The following is a 27,319-nucleotide window of genomic DNA, read 5'->3' as shown; positions in this document are numbered from 1 at the left end:
TTGGCRGACAGCCATGGAAAGCTGCTCCACAGAAACACGCTTGCACTTACTCTGTCCAGTTAGCGCAGCTACACGTGCAAGTGGAACAGCGGCGTGCCAAGGCAGGCATTTGCCGTGCTTAACGGTTACATTCTGTACATGATTTTTCTGAAGTTGTGCACATTTGTAAGCCGCATGAACTATCTTGAATACTTCTATAACAAGAATAACTCATCATACTTTAAAAATTGAATTACCTGTTACCATTTCTTGTTACTTTTTTTTTTTTTTCTGTCCAGTCATTCTCACTAAGGTTTTCCTTCCTATTGCAATTGCTTTCAGTCTTCCCAGTGGTATGTAAACTTATCCTTTGGCTTCAGGACTACAGGCTCCAATTTAAACCTCAGGCACTATTTGTTTGGGGGGGGGAAGGGGTGGAAAATAAGATGGGAGGAATGAAATAAAGGGAAAAACAGAGGAAAAAGCCACAAAGCATAAACCTGCAGTTTAAAAGAACCTGATTTTTTTTTCTAAGATGCTATCTAGCTGATGGTGTCTTTCAAATGATATTGGGGGGGGGGGGGCAAAAAAATTAACTAACCTGCAAGGGAATAAATAATCCCATCATTCTGCGATGATCTGCTTTTATCCAGCTACGTCTCCCTTCGATAACGGAGGTGGCGTGGACCTGCCCATCGACCCACCCTGGCGCTGGGCACCAAGGCAAGCGCAGCCTGTCCCCACTGCCCATTCCAGGCCCCTCCCTGCTCCGCGCTCGGAATAGCGGCTGCCCCAGGAAACCGCCTTCCTCGTTACAAAACCCGCTAAYGCGCAATTCCAAGATTTACGTCCAGTCGAGCGGGAGGACGAGGCGGGTCGTCCCTCAGCTAATGTRTCTGTACTGCATGGAGACCATCAGTCTCCAAATCATATAATAAATTTACGGCRCACGATTGCACGCTGGGGGGATTTATCGCCTTTTCACGCGCTCTAAAGGGCTCAGACAAAATACAGCGGGGTGGGAGACGGCAGGCCACGGACCTAAAGCGCAACGCCAGGGCTGCCGGCCTGCAACAGGCAGCGGGGCGGCGATATCCAGCAAYGGCGATTTAGAAGTGCACCAACACCCAGCGAGCTCTTACAGCGCCAAGCCCACCCCGCGGGCTGCGGCATCCTCCTCCTCGGCAGCACGCCCCGCACGGCAAGGCGGTTTTTCAGCCACGGTTTCCTGACACTACGTTATCTTTCAGTCAAGTTGGCTCTATGGAGGAAGATGTCCCAGGAGTCTGAGCTGCTTAAGCCTTTCAAGCTCATCCTTCCCTCTTCTAAGAGGAGAAGTTGATGCATAAACAGCTACAAAACCCACTCGTAACTATATTAGCGGGTAAATAAATTTCCCTTTGCAAAGAGTTACATACTGAACTATACAAACACACCTGCTCTTCAGCAACCAGAACGGACGCCAGCACTTTCTTAAAAATTCATTTGTTCTTTAGTTAAGAAACATGCTTATTCTTATTTAATGAACATGGGCTATAATASAAGAAGGGCCCAAACAACTATGCATCTTTGCTTTGATTGCTCTGTGCCTGGAAGCATGTTACAGTGCCCACTTCACCATATGAAATGTCCAGGTAAAGAGACCATACTGCATTCAATAACCTTTGATGTCAAGCATTAACGATGATCAGGCTATAAAACTAAATTTTGGTATGTTATTGTGTAACTACAAAAAAGCAGATGAAAGCTCGTTTTAGCGGCAGGCACAGTGAGCAAACAAGTCATTTATGCCCTAACAAGAAAAAAAGTCAAGGCGAATTTTATGCCTGGGGYGGAGGAAGGGGGTGGCTCAGCATTTCCACCTCTTACAAGCAGGCCAAAAATTCTGACCCGGGCACCTACGGCGATCTGGAGCTTTTTCTGAGCCTAACCTATTTCTGCTGAAAATCAAGGATAATTGAACCCTGGAGTGAACTGCAGGCTCCTGCTTCCAGACATTCCTACCACACACTTAGTTTCAGTGAACTGCTAATTGCTACACTTGAGATTGTTTTAATTTGCTCAAAATGTACTGGCTTGAAAACAGTGGCATAGCTAAGCACCTGGCAAGGACTGGATAATACTGCAACGGGTCATTCCTATTTCCTCCAAGATACAAGGGCAAATTAGATTGGATGTACATCTTTGTCTGCCATAATACCATAATATATTATTTATAAATACAGAGCATATTTATCATCCTTTCTTTTTATTATGTATATAGGCACAGTAACTAGAAAATCCCAGGATCCCTAGGCCTATGAAAGTATAAGATAAGTGTTTGTGTGTCTGTACATGGTCATGTGTCTCTGCAATACATAAATACAATAAACATATACATTTATAGGTATATTTTATCCACACACAGATTTGGGAACAAATTTCTCCTGGTATTTACAAAGCAGCTGTGCATAATTAGCCAACTGGCTTCTGTTTGAAAATTAAAATATTAGCATTAATGATATCTCTACCTACTTCATGTCTGTTGCATTGATAGGTTAGTTTATGAAGAGCTTGGAAGAAGTGAGTATATTTGTGCTGAAATTCAGCTGATTAATCCTTAGAAAAGACTGCTAGCAGTTTGCTGTAAATTTTTAAAATATGCATAAAACTACACACATCTGAACCCAGAAGAACACAAAGACTGCTCTGCCGGGTCATGCCCAAAGCCTCGCGTCCTATCTGCAGCAATGGATAATTAGGAAAAAGGCACGTGCAGAAGGTTTGCATGGCCAAAGCCGGGCTGCCCTGCGTGCTTCTGCGTCCCTCAGCGCCGGGGCTTCCTAGGCCAGCGTCTCGTTAAATCCTACCGTGCTGAATAATCAAGCCACTCACGACGAACTTGCTCCCCCTGGATTTGTCAGATTCCTTGAACCACTTTATACTTGTTTTCCACAACAGCTYGTGGTAACAAGCTTCATAATTAAATGTGTGACATTTGACGTCTCAAACCTCCGGGAAAACCAAGGTATTGCTGCACCGTACAGAGCTCTGAATCAAAAAAGCCCACATTTCAACTTTTAATTCTGAAATAGTTTTGAGGTGGATGTAGTCAGACATTTCACCTTTACGGCTTAGATCTATATATACTTCTAAGTTTTTCTACTGATGATTTTAGAAAAATTATGAATATTTTAATATGAAATAATGAGTGCACTCATTACATATCTTTAGCAGCTAACTGGCAGAAACCAAAAAAGAATTTATACATCTTCAAAAACTGCTAAAGTGCCATCCATAAGAGAGGTTGTAATGCACACTTGAGTTTTCAACAATTCTGCTAGTCAGAGGCAAGGCCAAAGTGGCTCCATTCCTATATTTTCTGCAAAATACATGACACTAAAAGTTTTAATTTTTTTAGTGCTTGGTTACACACAGGATAACAAGGCTAAACTATGTCTTTACAAGTTTTATTTAACAAAGAGAACAAATGAAAAAAAGCATGATGAAAACTTCTTTCACTTAGATTGGGAGAAAACATAATTAATTTGGATCGAATCAGTATAATAAATACAAGATGGGAGAAGAAATCCAAAGTAGTCTCCTCAGGGTTAGCAGATCATGCCCACCCAACTGGGACCAAGACAGGGTCTAGCAGGCAGGCTAGTAAGGATTTTATTTATGATCTGGTGAGACTCCTATAATTAAAGCTCAGAACGAACTGCAGTATTTTACTTTCTAGTATTAAAATTCACCACTATTCCTATATCATACAAAGCAGGCCTACAATGCATATATGCAAGCTTCCATTTCACATTTGAAAAATATCTGTGTTTAGCATTTTCCCCAGTAAATTCAGTGGAAATACTAATTTATCTTGGGTGAATCCCCAAAAGAGTTCATCATGATTCCTCATATTACAAGGAATATCAAAAAGTATTCATAATTACGATTCTCATTATAAACTGTAAAACACAGAAAAGTGCTTTTGATGCTGTCTCAAACTTTTTCATCGTTTTAATTTAAGCCCATCATCTGTGTCAGCAATACTTGGAGCATGTGCCTGTGGTTCACCTAGAAGTACCTTTTGAGACCTATCAAAATGTACCTCCTTGCTTTGATTACATCTTTTCTGCATCCATTTCTTATTCAAATACTCTAAATTTGATTCTCTCGTTAGAGTCACAAACTCTATCCAAATACAAATTGCAGGAAGTATTTTGCTCGGTGCAGTAGTTTTACACAATGTGTGTGCATTCCACTAAACAGATTGCAGAGCTTCCATACATGGGGCTCTCAAACACTTTGTAAATCTCCCCATTTGAGTAAGGTTCAGCAAAGTGCAAAGCATGAGCACAGTAAATACAAGCAACCCACATCCTACTTCAGACTTGCACCACCAGCCTAATTGATGCTCAGTCCTTGTGCTAAGGGGTGTTGCTGTTGACACCATTTTCTTTTTAATTCTATTAAGAATTTGATATCCTGCAACTACTCCTCCAATTTAATCTTATTTTCAAAATATGCATGCAATGCATTAAAAACATGAATAAATGTGCACACAGAATGTAGTAACTTTTATGATAAAAAAGACTGAAGTAAGGAGAAGTAACATCTGGACACTGATGCAGACAGAATCAGATGACACTGGGAAATACCAGATGCTACCTCTACTCCGACAAAAAGAGACACTATCCTTTACCATTCTCTTCTGCTGGAGCTTCCTTGTGAAAAGTCTCTCTTTCCTACATCTTGCCTGAAGGAAAGCTCTTAAAAGCACCCCTGTAGTTTCCCCCATGTTATTGGATTGACAGGTCACAGGAAAGACGTGGGCCTACAGAGCTCACCAATTTCAATGCAATTTTAAGCATTTTATAGCTTTGGTAACCTTCTTACTCCATGAACCAGCAGACTTGCAAAGGAATGAAAAAATAGAGTCAAAAAAACACTACCATAATATGAAATGCATCAAAGGTGACAAAAACTGCATAGTAGCCAGAAAAAGATGTCTAAAATATCCTGGCCACTTTGTTAGGCCAATCTGCCGTAGTTTACTTTTCCTGGTATCTTTTCATTCTCATCTACCATATCCAAACTCGTTTATATTCATTCATGTATTAACCTTCTTGTTGCTGTTAAGTGTAAAAAGACAGCGTAGCATGTTCTTGATAAGAAGCCGCCACCTTTAGAACCAATTTTCATTTATCTGGATGATAGCCATGTACTATTTATTATACAGTGCACAGCTATCTATAACATTCAGTGCTTCAGACCCTTCCTCGTGTTTTATCCATTTTTACAGATTATTATTTTTTGATACTGAACATCCCTCTAGGCTACTCTTAATTTCTTCTGTTTGCCTCTTTACATGTCCTGTTATTTCTAGTAATTATTTATAGGCATCTCTCTCAGTCCTGCTTTGGGGCTCCTCAGCTGGAATGTAATGTATTCGGGCTATTGTGCTGCATGGAAAACAAGTTGCTGTTTTTTAATGCAATTCTCGAGCAATTTTCCCAACCACTGCAGTTAACATTTTACCCCAATGGGCTTGCAACGTATCGTTACAAGTCACATAACAATGTCAAATGTGTTTAAAATAATTTCTGCTAAATGCCTCCAGCGAGTGAAATGAGATGGCTGCCAAGTTCATTTAACCAGCCTTTGCTTTTCAACCATTTAAGAGGGAAGCATATCCAAACACCCCTGCCTGCCTATGTAATTCAAAAGATCACAGTCCCCCTCATTAACTTACTGCGGTTAGGTCTGCAGCAGACCACAGACCCTAAGCCTTAGGGCTGGCCACTGCCGAGACCAGATGAGTCTCAAAACTACGGGAAATGCACTGTGTCATAAATTAGAAAACAAAAAGGTGAGAAATCGGCAGCACAGTTCAGACAAAGCTCATTACAATCAGTAGAAAAATTGCCACAGGTGTCACTGAATCAGGTTCAAGTATCATTTTCTTGTCATACTTTGGCTTCAGCCTCCTGCAAAAATTGGAGATGTTAGTAATCAATAGGAAAAATGCAGATTACCTTTCAAGCGCTGTGTTGTTTTTTACTTTGCTTGTTTGCTTGTTTCCAAATAGAGAGTCATCAAGCTTTTAATTTGTCCAGGAAAGGTCATACAGTCACTTTAAACATGCATTTGAGTGTACTTTTGCAGGAATTTGACTCTAGGCTATTTCCAGGAATATGACCAGTTTCCCTGAAAATAGCTGATTAAATTCACTCCAGGAAAAAAATATATGTAAGGAAATACATCGCTATATTGCCTACCATTCACATTTTTTTGGTCGTAAAATAAATCACAACCTGTGACAAGCTCTGGCTTGAAACGGTGAATATTTTTCATGTGATGCATATATCACTTTATATTCTCAGTAACAATGCCAGATATTTGCTTTTGTGATGACACAAAAATACTACCTGTCCAAATAACCAACCAACCAACCAAATTTATGGGCACAGAAACAAAGCCTTAGTAACTCAAAAATCTATTAAAACACCACTAAAATACATCCATATTGGGAGTATGCACAAAAGGTTCTTTAACTATAGACACATGAAATAAATACAAAAATCACATACTATCTCTATGTTTTCTTTTTTCCCTAATTTTAACTATTTTATGTGGCAAAGAAAGTATGGTCAGTCATACATTAAATGGGGAAACCATCATATTTTGCTTGTTGCAGTATTTCAATGTAATCTTGAAAATTTAAAGAATTTTAAACTTGTGCAAGATGATGCACTATCCTTCAGAAAAGCTAAGGCAGAGCCACTTCATTATTACTACCAATATTATAATTTACACCCCAGTTCCATCCCAAAGCCCAAGGGAGCTCCAAGAAAAATTAGGGAGAAACAAAAGGACCATTTGCACACAGAACCATCTAATTACAGTGCAATTCCTTGTAACAGGTTGCCTGCGCATGCATGCAGCAAGTTGTTCAAGCTGTTTCTGTTGTCTAGCCATGATGTGATTACTGCCTTGGTATCTTATAAGAGCAGCAGCAATGAAGTATTTTTTTTTTTTTTTTAAATCTTAGCTTGAATTTAGAAAAAAATAAAATAAAAAATATACAACATCACTGCAAGGCAAAAAGTTTTGTGTCTTTCCCTAATCAAGGAACTAAACATTCAAAGCACTAGAGACAAAAAGTCACTTTAGAAAGCAAGAGAAACCTGGAACATTTGTCTTACAGCATCGTGAAGGAAGTCCAGTCCAAACCTTCATTTGGATATTAAAATGAAGATTTAGGTATTTAAACTGGTGATGCTAAACTCTCTCCAAGATTCATTTATTAGTAATTCTCCCATATTTCTGACGAATAATAGACAATGTCCAAATGCAATTTTAGAGCCAACAGAAACACAGGAACCCAGAAATGAATAACTTAAAGCAAGATGACAATATTGTGGTGAACCCCTAAACAAGGTCTCAAAATCCTTCAGGTCAGAATCCAGTATATCTATATTGTTTCCAATGTAATTATACTTCTCTAATCATCGCATTGCATCCATAGACATTTACCCTTTGATCCAGTGGTCATGAAGACAAATCCAAGTCAAAAACCCATATGAGCATTATTTATTTTGGGTTGGTTTGATGAATGGGGCTGATTTAGAGCTTGAAWGAAGGTGTAGGTGGCTGTGATAGGCAATAAGGTTATGCATATAATACAAAGCCTTTCTTTTGGAACTTCAAACAAGAAGCACAGCAACACAATTTCAGTACAGTAAGAAGGAATCAGAACATGTTGATTTACATGCACATACATGCAAACTCATGCATATGAAGATTTCTATCAAGCTGTCCAGTGCAACTGTTGATGGGAAACAGCAAGACAGCAAAATCTGATGAATAATTTTAAAATACATGCCACCAAATTTGAAGAACTAAGGAAGACGGATGTAAACAACATGAAATTTTGGTTGACTGGGTGCCACTGGAGTACAGAACTATGACAGACTCTTGCTGACACTGATTCCATAGGTTCCCTTTTGCACAGCATAACTTTGCAAGCACTGGTGCTCTTGACACCAGGAAAACAAGGCTACAAAGTTTCATGGGTTATCTGGAGGAAGGAGGGAGAGAATAAAAGCTGAAGTTGAGCAAAATTATTCAAACTTCGATTAACAGGTAAGACAATCATAATGCCAAATGCCACATGGATAGATACCAAAACGAAGTAGGAAAAAATGGATGATGAAGATAAGTATAGGAGAATGCACTGCAAGTTGGACTGAGGAAGAGGCACATTGAATCAGAAGTATAACTCTCAATATAAGGAGGAAAAGAAAAAGAAAAATCAAGAATTGATTAAAGATGAGAAAAAATAGGGAAATGTTAATTAAAACAAAATAAACTGTTRGGCGAAAAGAGGATTTTGGCATGAAGCTTGAGTAAAGGAGGAATGTATCACAGATAACAGTTAAATATTGTCCTGCAGCTTGGAAGTAACAGTTAAAGCTACTTAGTACATAACATTACTGTTTGGGATCAGCATTTGCTACATAACAGGAGCAAATTTCTGCACTGACAGAGGGAGATGAGACCACCGGAGGACTTACAGGAGCTCTCAGCTCAGATCCAGAGTTCATATACTACCAGCACGATGAGAGCCAAAATGCTGCAGAATTTGAGTTCTATTTGGCACCATTTTCTTTTGCTGACATACTGGATTTAGGGGCTGGGAATCTACTAAAATTATACCATCCTCATCAGTGATCTAGGAACGTGTATTTTTTCCCTAAATAGGTATGACAAAAAATTGCCTATGCTGCAGTTTAAAGAAAAGAGTAGCAAAGCTAGTCCTGTGATTAGGTAGTCATACTCTGATCTATACTACTGACTGATCTGTGCAGCAGAATCTCAGAGAAATTTGGTGCCAATATAATCTGAGTTAACGATGAAACTCATGTTACAATAGAAGGGGACTGGGAGGTGGGACAATCTAAGGCAATTTCTTTCGAATTCATCATAATTCATCAGTATCTCAAGCAGACAAGAATATATTAGAAAACTACATTAGAAAAGAATTAACTTCCACTTGGAAGCCATACTCATAAATATGAAGTACATTTCTTGTTTGAATGAAAAAATGGTCCATCTTCCAAATCGCCTGGCTGGTTTGTTGCCTGCTTGTTAGAAGTAAAGTAAACTAACATTTATCTTAACACCCTAAATCTGACAAAAGAGCAGTTCATAATGCAGTTCACACCTGCAGCTAATCAAACAATGGCAACTATATGCAAAACGTAAAATTTGCTGAGAAGGTTACGTGATTTATAGAAACTACACAAATAATAAAATAATACCTGCTCCTACCAACATATAATATAGCAACTAAGTGAAAGGTATTGTCTATCCTTGTTCACAATAAACAAAGCACATTGTCACCACATTAAACTTCAATGAACATTAAATATTCATAGTAATAGAACACACTTGACTCCAGCTTTCATCTCAAAACATTTCAGTACGCCTGTACAGTCAAAACCATATGTCTCAACTCAGGCACAGCTTCAACTGTGTAGAGAGGATATGGCCTTGTGTTTAATGATGCATAGAAAGACATACAGATATATAGCCCACAACTCTGATCTCAGCTAAATCAGTATCACTCCACTGATTTTAATGGGGGCTTCTACCGTTTCAGATTTCTTTCCCTGAGCTCACAATTAACTCTATTATGTTTTCTGCTCATACAATTACCGCTTACAAATGCAGTGGAGATACCTCTGGAGCGAAATGCAACAGCTGGTTAACAACTCTCAACAAAACTGCACGACAGCTGAGGACAAAAGTTGAAGAGAACTATTTCAGCTTGTCTCTGCAGGAAGAAGTTAGCTAGGACAGCTGTGTGCATCCAAACTGGAATTTGGAAAAAGATCTTTAGTTTTACACAATTTCATAATCAAATCTACAGTGAACTCGGCAGAACATTTTCATTACTGACTTTAATTCTCAAAGTGTGTTTTTATTTTGTTGCATTTGCATTTACACAGGTAACAGTTCAATATCTCAACCTGCCCTACAGTATCAGCATATATATATATATATGCTGATATTATAATGCACTTTTCATTTCTTCCCATTATTTACCTCACCTAGTACGATATAAGCAAATAAAAATGACCCTGCCAGCAGCCAATCTTACGAAGAAAAGGTGGAATTTCCACTCTGAACAGAAATTGTACATGTTGTATTTGGTCTGAATCTTAATCGTGTCCTAGGGGTTATCTTTGTTGATACCACATATGAATAACAAAGTGAAAACCTAAGCCCAAGCTTTCATTCCAAGCTATATTGTTCTGCATTTGTTTCTTTTTTAGCACAGAAACTTCACTGTTCCAAAAATCATTACTCACTGTCCCAAAAGGCTGCTCTCACCTTCTTATGTGATGAAGGATTCAGTGAGCCACAAAGTCAGAAAGAAAAATTGTCCAATATAAAAATGATGCATTTATCGATAGGCAGAACTTGGTCAGTGGTAATTTATAGATATATGACTGGAATGGACTTACCTGTAGGGGATCCCTCCATGACATGACCAACATAGGGTCCTTCTCTGAACATTGGCCTGTTATCATTTTGATCAATTACAGAAATGTCTAGACGGACTGGGCCATCAATGATTTTCCCACTTAAATCTGTGACCTCAACTTCCAGCTGTATGAACAAAAAGAGAGAAGTAAATTCATTAGTTCATTATCAAGGTGAACAAGGAGTAAGAACAAATAGCTTACATCAGCACTGCTGTAACCAGCCCCTGGCAAGGATATCACTTGCAGCTCTGGGACTGGGCTAGGAACAGATTTTAAATCTAAGTAAAAGAGAAAGTCAGATATCCATTCATATCAAGATACCACTGGGTAATTTGAAAATGCCAAGTTTCCTGAAGTATGAAATGACTAGAGTATGGGGGCAGGGGGGACCCTCCAGAATTTGGTCCTAATTACGTGAAGATTTACTCAGAATTTGTTTCTTTACTTTTTTCAAGCACAATTACATTTAAGGAGCACACATATGGAACTATCACATTATACTCTACTTACATCTTCTAACGCTCAGTTAAGACCTTTTATAAAAAAAAGGCAAGAGTGCTTTTAGACATACTAAATACATTTTCTCAATGATGATGGAATGAAATATGATGTTAGATACATCTGATACTTCTTCAGTTTGTTCAATAAGGTATAGGACAGAACAACACAGTCTTATATAAACAGGAATATATGCACACACATGCTCACATCCCAGTGTACAAAGGCATCTGTTGGATAAAAAGATGAACCATGCAGCTGCAGATTTGTTTGAACTTTTTACTTCCAAAAATTGGAAGGGGAGGTCATACCATATATCTCAACCCTCCACTCACAACGGGAGGTCACACTGAGTTACTAAAATGTCAGCAGCCATCAGGGCAAACCACACAAAACTTCTTATATGATAACAGAAAAGGTCAATTTAGATTGCAACCATGTTCTACATTTGCAGTTCTCTCTCTCCTCACCACGACATCAATAAAAACAGCAATAAACACATCAGGAGACAGTTATCATTTCCACCTACCCTATACTTCCCTGGACTCAACTCTTTAATGGAGTTAAGCCAGCCAGAAAATGAACCTAAGCACAGATGTTAGTATTCCCCTCTCCCAATCTTTCCCCAAGACAGTCATAGCAGCAGGGGCTGGAAGTCTCCAAGTGTTTTGTTTACTCTGTTAATTTATTCTCCCTTGACATGCCTTAGACCTGTACATTATTCATACGTTAGTGATATACCCTACTGGGAAAGAATTAGGTCAGAATTCTAAATTCCTTTATTAAACTGGATGGCTTATTATCACATCTCAGTGTATTTTGTTAGGCTTATAAGTACATTCCACTTTTATAGTTGAACATGCTGGGTGTGAGTAGGAGTATTTATGTTCTAGGTAAACTATCTGCTCACACACACTAAATGGTATTGTGGTCTGTTTTAACATCTACTCACTTTGCTTATCATGACTTAGCTAGAAAGTGCTCTTGCAGAGCCTTTCTCAAGCCTTACTTCTTACTAGATACATAGCTAAATAGCTTAAAAGCCAACAAATGTTCTGACATGAAGACAGCTGAATCACATGGCATTGGCACAGCGGACGTTTTATGGAGGCACATGCCCCTTTACTTTCCAGGGCTTGTTTAACATTGGACTCTGAAGTAAATGTAGTAATCATAGGATTGCATAAAGTGTGATGGGGACTAGGAATGAAAATTCAGTCTTATTACTGAACTACATTAAAGCTAGACACAGTTTTAGATAAAGTTGGAAACTGATGACAAAAAGATTTATCTTGGTAAATGTTGACTCATCAAAACTATGTTAATTGCTTTGGGGAATGGAAGAAAAACAATATTTCACTGTGAAAATCCAGCAAATTCATTTTCAAATTCAAGATAACTTGCTCTTAATCTATCTCAATATTAAGTGACTATACTGCTCACTGGAAAGAACAAAGGCTTTGCAAAGTTCAAAAAAATACTTCAGCTGCTCTTATCAAAACTGTAAGTCATCTAAAGCAAAAGTTAATCTGATATTTGGGTTTTTCTTACAAACCTCCCCAGATTACAGAAGAGAATAGGAGATTCCTATTAATGACTGGAAAAAATGTACTTAATTATTGAAAAGTCTATCAGGTCTGAGGCCTGTTGCCCCAGAAGTCATAAAAAGCCCATGGGAATTGTTACAGGATCTCTGTTTCATTTTGTTACGATGACAGAGGATTCCATTTTATTGGTCTTTGTACAATATCTTGTAGGTTTGTGCTAAGCCTTATGTGTTAACTGACGTGCTTCTTTTATTCCCAGTCTTCTATAATGTTTGCCAAAAAAAAGCCTGCAGCCCTTAATTACAACCATCTACCTTTACATGTCTGGTTCGTGAAAGATGTTTCCTTGCATCTTACGTAGCCTGCCAACCCCCATCACCCAAATAAAAACAAACCACAAAACCAACAAAGTGCATCTTCTACTTAAAAAAAAAAAAAAAAAAAAAAAAATCCATACACAAGAAAGAAGTGTTTAAGTAAAAGACAATATTGGCACAAAAACAAATGTAAATAAGACCAGGTGGAAAATTAGATCGTGTCTATCAGAAGAATGAGATTTCGGCCTATCAGCAAGGAAAGGTAAGAAAGCCCATCTAGTTTTAACGTAAAACTTGAATGATGCTTGCAAGCTACTGTGTTCCTTCCTGTGATAGAAAGAGACTGCAACTGAACATCCAGAAAGTCTCTAGGTTCCTACCTTGCATTGATGTCAAAACCCTTCCATGCCTACCAAGGGCAACATCGGCCCCAGATCAAAAGCAATATATGCCTGTTAAAAGGCAAGGCGTATCCAGGGCTATTGGCAGGGATCGGTATCAACAGTTACCCATAACTATCGAGACCTTCTCCTATTGATCTCTCCCTGTAATGAGGTATGCAAAGCAACAGCACATGATGCCCCTCAACATCGAGAGGTTTCCATGCGTACCTAGAGAGTCGTTGCAACAACACAACTCTAAGGAAAAATGGCAAGCATAAAGACAGATTTGAGCAAGTTGTCAAAAAGAATCTGCAGAGCTCTGTGAAGTTATTTATTATGTGAAAACCTGATAAGATTGACTATGCTTCCAACATTTCAACTCAGAAGTTATGAAATTATGCTCACAAGGACGAAGTGAATCATAATCTACTTAACCATATTTTCAGGAGCACTCAAGGCTAAATCCCAATTTAATTTTTGACAAAAGTGTACATGAAAACTACAAAGGATAGTCAAGGGGGTTATGAGAACTGCTACATCTCACAACAGAAGTCTTCATGATAGCGCACAAAATAGACTTTGGCTACTGCTGCTAATATAGCTTAGAAACACTGATAATATTAAGCACGCCAATGAAAAAAGGGAGAAGCAATATAATACAGAAAATTTGAGGCAGGAATAGATTTTTGACTTTTTCAATACTCTCCATTCCCAAAAGGGACTTCCTGACTTCCCATTCTGTTTTCCTCACTATATCTGAAGTGAGGATCTTCTCATCACCCTAAATATAAGGATTTTATTAGAAGTTTAGTAAATTTATTCAAAAATGTGTAAACCTGTTATAAGCATTCTGCTTTATATTACATAGTCTTGATTCTTTTCCACTACTGCAGTCAGCAATGTGGATAACATTTACAGGAAAAGGTAACTAGGCTCCGTATTACCATTACTTAAAGTAATTTTAAAGGTTCCTCCTTCATAGAACATTTTTTCCTTTCATTTCTTGTTTTTGGTGAAATGATTCTGGATAGCCACATTCTTTGTCTGCCTATAAATATCTGTTTTTTACTTGCTGTATCCAGCCAGTCAATGGCCCAGACAAAACTAAGTCATAAATTTAAAGGTTTTCATATGTAAACCTGGAATGTCTTTTAGAACTCAATTATCTTCAAAGTCTAATATAGGTTCTTTATTCATTAACTGCTTTCTAATTTTAATTTCCAGTTTGTTGCTGATTAGAATGTTTTTCATACATTTCCTCCATTTGGTTCAACAGATGGTTTTCTGCACATTCCTAGTATCCAGCTTCACAGAGCAACAAAATTCAGTTGTCTGTGTGTGGAAACAGCAGCTTTCCTGAATCACAGCATCCCTGGGGTTAAGAGAACACAGGAAATGCAGATGACTACAATTTAACCAGCAAGATGGAAAAAAGATGCATCACAGTGCAATCTGAGTACACCCAAAAATCTTAATAAAGCATTATGCCATTACAAAAGATTGCTATACCAGTACCTGTCCCAATCTCAATTACTTGCAAGTATCTATATATATAAGCCACTGCTTAGCTTGTTTATTCCTATCTTGATCAAAACTATTATTGAGAATATTTCCTAGGTTTATTTATCATCGGTTCCTAAATGTAAATTGATAGTAGAGAAAGCCTGACAGACTTACAGATTTTTCATGTAGATAATATCCTCTTATGAGGAAACAGTTGGCTGTCATGTAAGTTGGCTGTCACAAAGCCAAAGCTGGCTGGTCATAAAAGGTAGTACAAAAATTCTCTTTACACTAAGTTTTATTTAAAAAATGCTGCAATTACTTAAAACAACTCAGAGACGATAATAATTTGGACACACAAATAAATTACAATTAAATTTTCTTGCTATTAAGAATATGAATAAAATATTAGTCAACAATTACATGGTACAAGGATAGAAGAAGGGAGAAGATATAAAAGCAAAATTCAGTATTTTTAAAAGGTATAGGTAATATTTTTACCTCCAACTAGGCGATGACAGGGTATTGATTACCTCAGCAAGGTAGTACAGGTGACGGCAAAAAAGTGGCACCATTGTCCACAACGGGAGAATTTAGGCTCACGTTCAAATTTGGAGCCCAGGTGGGGAGGGATAAATTAGCCTAAGTACTCATATGGGCATCCTGACAGGGGCTTTGTCTTTCTAATGGTTCTACTCAAAAAAATTAGATTCCGATTCTTAAAAAAATATATACACTTTATTACTTGTTCTTTTCTTAACTTTTTATGAACACGCTGTTTTGCAGTCCCTTCACAAGCGAAACGTAAGCAGCTCCAGTCTGGAAAGGACTTTGCAGGATGAAGACAGTGAACAGTGCCTTCAAGTGCAGGTTCAGTCTAGACTTTTGAAAGCTTAAAGCAGTACTTTGGTGATTATAGGTATCACTGTACTCCTCTGCTCACTAAACTCTTTCATACTCAGAGATTCGAGACAAAAAAAATAGTGTCTTTGCTTTTATTTTAAGATGGGCTATCTTTATTATGCGTGTTTATCTCTAACATGCTTTCCTGGAAAATTACTATCGGAAGACAAGGTAAAGCATTATAGTTATCTGAATGAAGACTTTTTTGTTTTTTAACCCCAAGTTGCAAAACCTTTTCATACTATAGAAATGCTATAGGCCTTCTCATTTATTCCTCTCTTTACACATTCTTTGTGATATATGAAAAGCTTTTAGATTTAGAAATGTCAAAAATGTTTTTTTTGAACCCCTACTAGATCTTTGCAATCATCAACTTATCACAAAGAACTGAACTTCTTATTTTAAGTGTTCCTAAACTCTGTCCTATTCCTTTTCATGGGCATTCTCAAAATATAATCTTATTTTTTTAATCAACCTTCAAATGCTGAATAGGTTGTCTCATGCCTTCCTTCAGAAAGAAGTCATTTGAAAAGTGATGTAATTCATAGAAGAACAACAACATAGTGGCCCAGGCTTGCCATGGGCTTCTGTAAAATAAGGGAAGTTTTTAGAAAATACTTACTGTTAAAATAACCAAAATTTAATTGATTGAAATAACCAAAACCCTTTATATGATGACTATAGTATGAATGGTTATTCCTAGCATAAATATGTATAGCTGTCCCATTATGCAAAAATTCTTAAGTTCCTATCATAGAAAATAAAGATTTCAGGATGTTTGTATTTATCAACATTAATCGCTATCAAGCCTACAGAGAATTTTAGGACTCCGTAGATTTCACTGAGAACAATTAAAACATCTGAACCTGTCAAGGCTTAAATTTTTTTCTGTAAACAACAGTAAGTTAGACAATATACAGACTGTATGCTGTGTACAATCTACACATTGAAGAAAGCATTATAGTAGGAATTAACAATGGGAAAAGATTCCAAACCAATCATTCCTTTAATTTCCTTCTTTGTACCAACTGTTTTTCTAATCTTAGTTAACAAAAGAAAAATAAAGATCAAAAACAATATTAAAAAAAACATTTTCCTTCCAAGCAACTGTAGGTGTCTTTCTGAGCATACAGCATATAGTTTTAATATTGTTCAGTTTAGTGCTTTCACCAAATTAAGCATGATCTTACAGAGCGTCTGATGATTTCTATGGTAGCATCATCATCCAATTTCTGCTCAGCAAGTCTCAACGATCCAGGTCCAAAATAAGATGGGAAGGCTAATTCCAAAAGTAAGTTCTCCCATGTGAGTAGAACATTTGCCAAACTATCTTTCAGCAGTACCTTAGATCACACCATATACTTCTCAATGACATGTCAAACCATCACTGCAGGCTCAGTTCTGCATCTCTGAACTGGGTAAACACCAAGCAGCTTTACTGAAGACCTTGCTAAAATCGTGTTTGTAATGACCTGTTTTAAAAAACTAAAACCACCTCACAGTTATTTCACAGGTCCCGTTTTCTTAGCACAGCTACCTCTTTACTGTGTGCATTAATTAAACAAAATTTCCAAAAAAACAGGACTGATATCTCCCAAAAGAATGACAAAGGATGAATTCTTCATCAGGGAAGAGTCACTTCAACTTCTTTGATCACACCAGATGCAAGGCTTTGTAGACATGTTAATAGATGTCTTGTGAAAAGGAGGAGGAATTTCATATTACAAACAGCCAGAGACTTTCTTTTCTCACTAGTTTTAAAGGTCCTCTTCTTAACGTTTTTAATCATTATTCACAGAAGGAGACCGAAAGGTCAGCGTCAACGTCAGACTATTCTGATTTGTGAAGTGTAACTTAGCAAGTACTTCCAAGCAAGCAACAGGAATAAATATTAAACTGGTGCTCTTTATATAACTTTTCTAAATGCATTGGAATTGAAGCCCCATGAAGAAAACCCCCCAGGAACATCTCTGCCCACCTGCACCCTTACCCAGCTAGGCTTGGAAGAACAGAGGTAGTTTATTTGCACTGGTGCAGAGCTATTTGTTGGGGAAGAAAGAGCAAAATAAACTGCGATCACTGGTCTGAAGCTCCATAACAAGACATCAATAATAAGAGCAAGATAAAGCATGTCTAAGGGAATTAATTGTGCTGTGATGTATGCTTGAAGTCAGATGTCATTTGACAGAATAACTATTTTGGGAGAGGGGGCGAGGAGTGGAGAGATAAGCCAGAAGAACAAAGTAATTGAAAAAGATAATGTGAAGAAAAAGGAAATGATGATGAAGACCATTAACCTTTCCCAGAGAAGGCTTTGCCTAAGCCGAGTTGAATCTGTGAATACGCTACAGGACCGACCAGGCGCCAGTGGCGGGTGGATTCGCGGGAGGCAGCCTGGGAGCTGCCTCGTGCTCGCCTGCTACCCCGTCCCCGCGACTGCGTCCGTCCCAGTCGCAGCTGCCGTCACATCCCTCCCCGAAAGACACGGCATGTCGAACAACCCTTTCACGCTTTTATTATCATTACTTAGTTATTTAAGAGAGAGAAAGGATGGAGGAGCCAGGAAATAGAAGCACCAACTGTATTTTCACTGCTCATGCAGTTTTTATTATTAAGAACCTTCATCTTACCAAAGCTGAGTTGTATCTGAACCTGTTTTTAAAAGGGTTTAACTATATATGTCACAACAAGATCTTCAATGTTATTTCAAATCTTTTTTACCCAAAAAAAAGCGCACAAATCAAGGAAGTTGCCCTAATTAAATAACTTATTTTCTATTTTTTACATTTATTTTTATGCGGTATTTTTATTATGAATATCTTGCTGCTCATCCTTCCCTTGAATTGGGAAATACAAGAGCATTGCCTTTGCAGGTTAACATTCAGTAATGGCCAACCTCCAAAAGCCTGCTGCAACCACAGCTCCCGTTGCCTTGAGATAACATCAGAAATTCTCCATCGCTCTGAAAAAATTCTGGGATCTTTATTCCATACTGGTAGTACCACTCTCTTACTGCTAGTGCCAGCATCCCCTCTTGATCTGCAGCTCACTTTACAGAATACGCCTAGAAGATACCATCAGTGAAATATGTTCATGGCTGCAAAATGAAGCTAAAATGCTATATATTAAAAAAATATATTTTTAATATATCAAATTTCTTCAGAGTGCTAAACTAAGCTATTATGAATTCACTATCTAATTGAATGTATATACTGTGATACCATTAGTGTCACAGTAAATGTATTTTTCTTCCACAGCTGCATCTCTTGGAATCACAATATTGCTAGAAAGGCACTATTTTCTTGTAGAACTTAAGTCCTGAAATTTTTTCTCTGCTGTCAGCCTGAAAAGGTCCCTTCCCTGTGAACAAGATCACAGCATAGAAAAACAGAAAAAAACAGAGAAAATTATGACAAACCTCAGAGAAAAGAATACATTAAATTTGAGCTCCTAGCAAGCTTATACTAAAATTAACTCTGTTTTTTCTTCAGGACAAGACTAAACCCTATTTCAAATAAAATACTTTGAGGTTTCAGTTCATTAAAGATAAAACAAATCATCTGGGATTTCGTAGAAGTTCTCTTGTGTGTCAACAGAAAAAACCTGAAATGGGTAACTTAATCTGTTATTTTTACCACTTACTCCTGGGGATAATTTTGAGGCATTAAAAGCAAAACTGGAATAAAGCAGTAAATGATCCTCATTTATTTGTATCCACTCAGAACAGGCAGGATTTACGCTTGTGAGTTCTTGTGACTACCATTTTAAGTTTTCACATTTTTAATACTTAAACATTTGTAAGAAGTAATTCTTTGCACACGCCACAGTCCCTCTGATCTTCATGGAATATTTAGCTTTACGTATAAGATCAAACCCTAGTATTAGTGATTTTTGAAAGCGTCGGTCCGTCTTGTGCCCTCATAAAATCCAGCCCATCCCTCTGATGAATGTCACGGCCAAGGGACGCTRCCCTCCAAGAGGCACCTACAGGAGAAAGCTGGGTTCGACAAGGAGCTTCGGCTGATCACAACAACCCTGATTAATGTTATGGTAGAAGCGGTGAGACCAACTGACGCAGTACAGCAGAGCGTTTCAAAAGAAAACCAATTACATAAATAAGGTGGGTGAGGGAACAGATGAAATGACTTCACCACAATCGTACACCAGGCAAAACGGGAATAGGCTTGAATCCAGGTTTCTGATCTCCTAATACAAGACTGACAGCTAAATTCTACCTCTTGCCGAGCAAGAGACATAAAATTAGATTTACAAAGGTTATTAAGCTACCAACGTGTGCGTACTGTGATTTTGAAAGTGCCTTACAAGACCGGGTATATATCCTATTAATATCAAAACACCTTTGAAAAAGCTTTGAAAACCAGATTGTCCTGTCACTGTGTCTCCTTTCTCCCTGCCATTAAGCTTTATTCTACAGCTGTACAGAAACAAAAAGACAACTGATAATAATTTTCTGTGCCCTTGCAACAGAGAGCAGCATATTTCTAAGGATCTCTCACATTGCTACAAAACTAGAGTTGAAATTACTTCTGAAGCATACTTCCCTTCAATATTCTCTAGGTGTTATGAATCTAGAACGTCCACTCCAAAAATAACCTCAGTGAGCAAATAATAAGTAAAGGACATCCCCCAAATCTGTGTGGCAATGCAGCTCTTCAAATGAAGCCATGTGTACTTCACGCAGACCAAAAGTATTACGGATGATCATACAAATACTAATTAAAATCTTCCCCTATCACAAGCGAACACATGTGGAGCCCCTCAAAAAGAGAGAGGGAGAGAAGATATCAGGATTCACCAAAGCAATCAAGTCTAATCACCACAAAAATACTAAAGAAAATCAAAAAAGAGAGGAAGTACGACTGAAATAAAGGATTAGAACATAAGCTCTGCCGCAATTTTTAGGCTCTACGCTGTACAACAAAAACAACAAAGACGCATACATACGAAAAGATGAAAAGTGGCTTTGCACTTTTAAATAGCTCCTAGCAATACTCCAGCGCTGCTCGCTGTTCTTCCAGCTTGAAAGCAACTCCGAGCAGCATGTAGGAAGTGGCAATAGTTTAACAAATTCCATCTCGCAGAGGGATTCTCAAATGCAGGGGTGACAAGAAAACTGACTTCGTTAGGTATAAGAAATAAAGGTCAATGTAAATGTCAGGTATATACCACACAAAAGAATTTTACTTGGTTATTACTGCTTAACATATCTGTTCCTACAAATGAGGAGGAAAAGGTCTTAGAAGTCAAGGATCACTCAAGTTTTATAGCAGTTTAGTATAGATGTAAGTGGGTTTCTATCTTAAAGCAACAAAACATGGAATTACAAGAGCACTTGTGTAGAGAGGACTTCACAAGCCAGACTGGAGGGCATGCAAGGTGCTGCCGCCCTGCTGCCCGTGGTTCTGGCTCCGTCGGCATTCCCGGCACTTCTTCTTCACGCTGTCAGTTTTGAGAAATGAGCTGGAGCCAGGAGTCCTTCAAAGCCACAACTAAGAAAGGAGTAAGTGAGCTTGGGCCTTAACGGTGCCAAAGAAGTGGAAAAAAAGTTACAAATTGGAAACAAGATTTCCTACTAGACTTTTTCCTTCTGAGAACATTTATTCCGTAAATAAAATTGCTCCTCTTCAAATTTAGAAACAACATGAGTTTTATACAGTGTATTTGCCACACTCTCACAAGATGTAATTCTATTGTCTCTTAAAATATTACCTATTTAAGCGTTAGTTTCTAGAAATCAGAGAGATACAAAGAAAACTCATCTTGCTTTATCTACTTTATAGCACCTACCTGACTGTTTTGCAAATCACGAGGGCTAGATGTTATGAATTCCAGGCAAATTGCGAGAGCTGCAAAAGCCCCATCACTGAGTCTTTGCTGTGACGCCTTGTGCTACTGTGCAAAACGTCTCTCATTCCCTTCTTTCCAGCAGGCTGCATGCCATAATGCTCTACTAAGCGCCCTGTTTAGGCACCAATACAGTCGGTTTCTGCTTTTTGATCTGCTGCTAAATCTCACCCCAACTTCCCGCCCAAGGCCAGGCTGCCCCTTGCATGCCCCGGGCACCTGCGTTGCCAGCGCCAGTCTCCCTGCTCCCCTTGGCCAAGGAACTCCCTGACCTGCGTGCTGCTGAGCGCACTGCTGTCCTTCCCCGGCACGTTGCCCTCCAGGAGAGGGCTTCTGCTTTGGGGACCCTGTTTGCTAAGCCCCAGGTAACAGTGCTGATGATAAAAGGGTTGGCTGCTGGAAACGCCATCTATTTGTCTCACCRTCTACTATACGCTTGGTTACATATATCACGTAAAAGTGAGCTGATCGATCTTCAAAATCATCATAAGAGGTTGTAAATTCTGTTAGATTGCGAAGGTTGGATTTTGACACTTGATTGGCTAAATATATCATCGAAGCATTCGCAGTTACCATTCTGTTTTCATTTCCCTCCTGTATTCCTTGCCTAGCCTCAACAGTTACAATGATATACGAGCGCTAAAGGTAACAAAGCACTGTTTATCTTTTCCTGTTATTCTGAACTAAATGAGTTTTTGCTGATTTTGTCGCAGTCGGCTTTTATTGAATTCCACATTATGCCCAGTTGTTTTTTCCAGGAGGATGTCTATGGCAGATACTTTTATAATTCAGACAGTTGATCTTCCTGGTGACAACATCGAAATGGATGAACACATCCCAGTTCACAGACATTTAGCAGCTTCTCTGTTTCAGTGCAACAGTTTAGTTATTTCTTCCACTTTGCCAGCAATGGCAAAGGATGTATTTCGTATATAGAAAAAAAAAAAACTGATTGGCTTCCACCTGTTATTTTAGCGGAAAAGGTTGCAGACATGTATATAATGGAAAGATATGCCAAGGGCACCCTGAGTCGACCAAAATGTTGTCTTTAATTATCTGCTTTCTCTCTCTAAACCTGATCTTGGTAACTCTTAACATGTTGGACCATCTCTCTACATTAATTTTCAATAAAGAAGAAAAATTCAGTCAATGAGCCTCAAATTAGTTAAAATAACAAAGTAATGGTCTCTTCTGAGTAGTCAGACAATTCTAATGCAGCTCCCAAAGGATCAACAAGGCTCTGCCGTGCAGCGACACATCAAAAGGCAGAATTTATGTCATGTTCATCTATTTTTATTGCTTACATTTAGCACAGGAACACTCTGAAATGCTTCACTAGGCTTCAGTTCTGATGATAGCATCACCTGTTAAAACCATTAGTCTCAGGGTATAATTAGTAGTTCCAGTGTATCTTCCTGTTTTTTTTTGTTTTTTTTTTTTTTTTTAAGATCTCAGGCACCTCTAAATTACCACGTTGGGCACATTAATAAAGGCATTCCCTCAGAAAACTATTCTCTCCATCACCAGTTCCCCTTAACTCTGAACTCTAAATTGATGTTTTACAATGTGCAGCAGCAATAATTCCTGTATTAGTACTGAATCTTCATAAACTTAGATCTCAAACCAAATCTACAGACCTCCAACCTATTGCTCTCTCACTACCTTTCACTATTTTGACCATGCTATATTTCCAAGCCTATTCCATTTCTGGAAGTAAAGTAAATCTCTTTTCTTCTCTCTCATTTCCCACAAACCACAAACACTGACTCCACCTGAGCATCTTCCTGAATTCCAAGTTTCTCACAATATAACTGTCATCTCTATTTTTTATCATGCTCTTCAAACCCTTTGATATTTTACCAATCTTAACATAAAGAATTGAGTCCAAAAATAACTAAAGCATTTTTGCAAGAAAAATGATTATGTTGCAGACTTCTTTTTCACTCTTTGATGCAACTAAAAATAATAGGTGCACAGAGAAAGAAAACTTTATCAGCAACAAAAGGAGAATTGGAAAGTCAAAGTTATTGCAACAAAAAATGAAAGGTCTGGATACAGTCTGTCACAGAATTGATTAAATGCCACTTTCACCAAAAATTGCAAATGCAAAAAGGCCTTTTTGAATTATGAAAATCAGCAACACTTTTTCTTGCACCTGCAAAATAATTGTTCATAAAAAAAAAAAACTTCCAGAACACATCACAGCAAACTATTACAGTGGAATTTGCTACTTCTATTGCAAAGCTGTAACTGAAACAACAAGAAAAGTATCTTTGTAACCAGCAGAGACAATCACTAACAAAAGACCAGTAGTGAATGAAAGTCATAACAAAAATATAAGTACATCATATTGCATACTTACAGCAATTAAATAAAGGCAACTGCAATTTCAGACAAACAAGTTTACTGTAACAAGACTGGAAATTTACACATACAGGAGAAACAAAGAGACAAAACAGGAGCAATCTCGCATCATTTTGAAGCGTTAAAATCTGATGAGGCATAGCAACTTTTTCAAACCTTATATGAACTAATGCAGAAGTCCTTGAACAGACCCTCTGAAGTTCAGGCTCAGAAGCATCAAGGTGACTTCTTGCATAGACTCTTCAACTTTCATGTGTCTAGTTTAAGAATCCCAAAGTGGTATAATACTCGCAAAATAATGGGCATTCATCCTATGGCCATTTTACCATATTTACTCCCTTTGAGCCTAGATATGCCACTATTAAGGGACTTAACATTACAGATCTTCTCTAAAAAATATAGGCCTACATATATTAAAATCTGATTTTTTTAAAAAAGATATTTTAACAGTACAATATGATTTTCATGAAATGTGAGTATTTAATTATAGCTTGAGAATGTCACCAAATCATTGGTGATAGTCTCAGTGAGCACAAGTAATCTTATATCTTACTGGAAAGGCTCCTGTCTAAAAGAAGAAAAGGAAGGTTGTGCTATGTTTTCTTCATCAAAACCTGGTGTCATCTCTGACTAGGTCTTCTCTATCTTTATCGCGTTGTTCTTATCTCCTTTTAGTTTAATAAGTTAATATACGCAGTATGCTGTAAATTACATTAAAGTTCTTCTTCACCCAGTTCTGCTACATCACCAAAAAGTGTTGTTCTCCTTTGACTTGACAAGGTCACTTTTCATCAATAGGTTGCTATTAGAAATAAAAGATAACATTTTTTATTTGGAGTTACTTATTTTTAAATCTATCACTATTAAGTAACTTGCTAGCTTAATGCAAAACACATACAGACGCTCAGGCCAATCGATACCAAGAGTTTGATTCCTGAGCTCCAGTCAGCAGCAATCCATGAGCTACACAGACCCCATCGCAGAGAGCAAAGCTGTTCTGCTGTGGTGTCTTGCAGGACTGAAGGTTTGTTGCTATGACACAAAATAGATTCCACAGCACCTGGAAAAAACAATGCTCCTAAAACTCTAAGGCAATCGTACTTTTAAGGAGTATAACATCTTAAGAAACACGGAAGGAACAGTAGGTCACTGTAACGTGAAGGCGAGAATGCATATGCCATATAAAAGTTGTTCAGTAAACACAAATACTAAAGACTTGAAGGAAAAAATAAATGTTGAAGGAACTGATGTCAGACTTGAGTTTGTGGTTGGGGAGAAACCCATTCGCAGGAACTGCAGAACAAACCTGAAAAAACAGTGTAAATTATGAGGTCTTACCACCCAAGAAATGTTCTTATGAAAACAGTAAGACCTTCAAATATTTTCTCAAATGTAAAGTAGACCAAGAATAATCATTTTAAAGACTCTGCATTTGTCCCACTTTATGCCAAAGAGGCAAATGAAAACAAAGGAAATACACTAAAATCTCTAGTAGGTTGGTAATTTCTGCACGCTAAGTGTTTTTAAACGCTTGGTTGTGCCTCACCTCCTTTCACATTAAAGACCAAGGCTGCAGGTTCACATTAACTGTTCAAYAGATGGCACTGTACGTTCGTCTACAAATAACTTACATGCCATTAAATGGAGACAGCTGAGCTGGAGAAATGAGTGTACTGAGTTCTGTCAGCTACCCTAATTTTACTATAGACACTGCTTAAAAAGAATTGCTCTTTATCAGGAGATAGAAGGGCTTTGTACTAAGTAATACAAAGGAAGTGGAAGTTTTAAGCATAGAAAACTTGTCTGACAGAAGTGCATTTTCAGTAATCAGACCTTCATTTCTCCCTCTAAAAGGCCAAATAAATAGGCATGCCTGTGGATTGCCTCTTCAACACGGAACCAAAACGGCTCAACAGCAACATTTTCCTGCAGAATAAAAGGACATTCAGAAAAGTACGCGCTGTCTGTTTAGTAGAACATTGGGGAAAAGATCGTATAAAAATGCATACTACTAAACACTATTCATAACTCATCAAATCCTGACATGTTCTGGAATATGCTAGTGCCAAACTATGTCACTTCAACCGAGCTTGACAGCAGGTAAATTACATTGTGTAAAAGTTTAACTAGAATGAAGCTGCTCACCCAAAATATCTTGGACTAGATAGGGTTTTCAATGTTAGAAAAATATTCTAGTATTAATGAAACAGCAGACAAGAAAACCGACATTAAGTTTATTTCTCTGCATTACGTTCTGCTTTAACTAGCAGGAGGTCATAGCAAGTAGAACTGAATATCCGAGTGGAAACTGAGTATCTGTGGAAACTCATTTTTGAACCTTTTCTTTCCGAGCAGGCTTCATTTTCAGAACTGTATTTATCATTTAAAATTATCCATCAAACATTATAACCGGACATGTTTCAGCCTTTAGAGCTTGAATACAGCTTTGACCAGCCCTGCTGACTCGTCACTTCAGTCACACGCGTTGCCGATACACTCAGACTACACCTTGCTTATAAACACTCGCAGGACTGGAATAACTCATTTCCAGACCAAAGTTTCATGGAAGCATAAAGTAGTATGATTATCCCATTCAGTAGTGAGATTATCTGCATCTATAAAAATTCATATTAATACCAGGTTTCTTGCATTCATATTTCAAGAAAACAGTTGAATGAACAACCATTACTGTCACCGCAGTAAACCTGGTGTTCACTATACAAATATACATTTGACCTGCTGTTTTTTGAGGTTCAGATAACACTGCTATTTTGGGCTTTTTTATAGTATTTAATACTTGTATAATAATATTTAGTAACTAATAAATGCAGTTAGATAGTTTATCAGATACCACCAAGTAGGTTAGAAATGGGCTTGAAAGGTGTAGTGCAGAAACCTATTTGCAGTTGGTAATGGCTGTGAAGGCTTTTTTTTTTTTTTTTTTTTTTTTAGCCTGAAAATGCTTTTATAGCTGATTTATTGCTGGAAATTTCTTTTATTTACCAGCTGCTTAAAAAAGAAAGAAACAAACAAAATAAAGAAATTAAAACAGATGAAAATAATAAGGGCTGCAAGTCCATAGTTGTATCATGCTATTACCTCGTGAGTCTTTCTTTTTCAATAATTTTTATTTTTATTCTCTTACTCTTTTTATTACCGATGCTGGTGCAACTTAGAACAACTCTGTCACACTTGAGCATTTTCAGGAAGAATGCAAACTATCTGTATTTATGTGATTTTCCTTTTCTATCTGCTCCAGCTGCATAGCCAGATTACCAGAAACAAGATTAGTGAATACTATGATACGTGGTTAGCCTCCAGGTATGGAGCAGGGAAGGAACAGTATTTTTAAGTTCTTACCCCAGAGAGAAACCTGGTATCAGCGGGGTTTTTTTGTTGGGTCAAGCAGTAGGCAGGGCTATTTGCTT

The 27,319-nt window shown here is 37.8% G+C and overlaps 1 protein-coding gene across 1 annotated transcript in view; it reads right to left on the bottom strand.

Moving 5' to 3' along the window:
• CDH13 (cadherin 13) overlaps positions 1 to 27,319 on the bottom strand; it is a 488,994-nt gene that overhangs the window by 184,672 nt on the left and 277,003 nt on the right. Inside the window, exon 6 of the mRNA XM_026059344.1 lies at positions 10,491 to 10,635. Within this exon, the coding sequence (XP_025915129.1) occupies positions 10,491 to 10,635 (145 nt within the window). The remainder of the gene's footprint in view (positions 1 to 10,490; positions 10,636 to 27,319) is intronic.

This window comes from Apteryx rowi, unplaced genomic scaffold, assembly GCF_003343035.1.
Source record: "Apteryx rowi isolate R43461 unplaced genomic scaffold, aptRow1 scaffold_1, whole genome shotgun sequence".
NCBI classification, from domain to species: Eukaryota; Metazoa; Chordata; class Aves; order Apterygiformes; family Apterygidae; genus Apteryx; species Apteryx rowi.
Note: the sequence above shows the minus strand (reverse complement) of the source record. Positions and strands in the feature narration are given on the sequence as shown.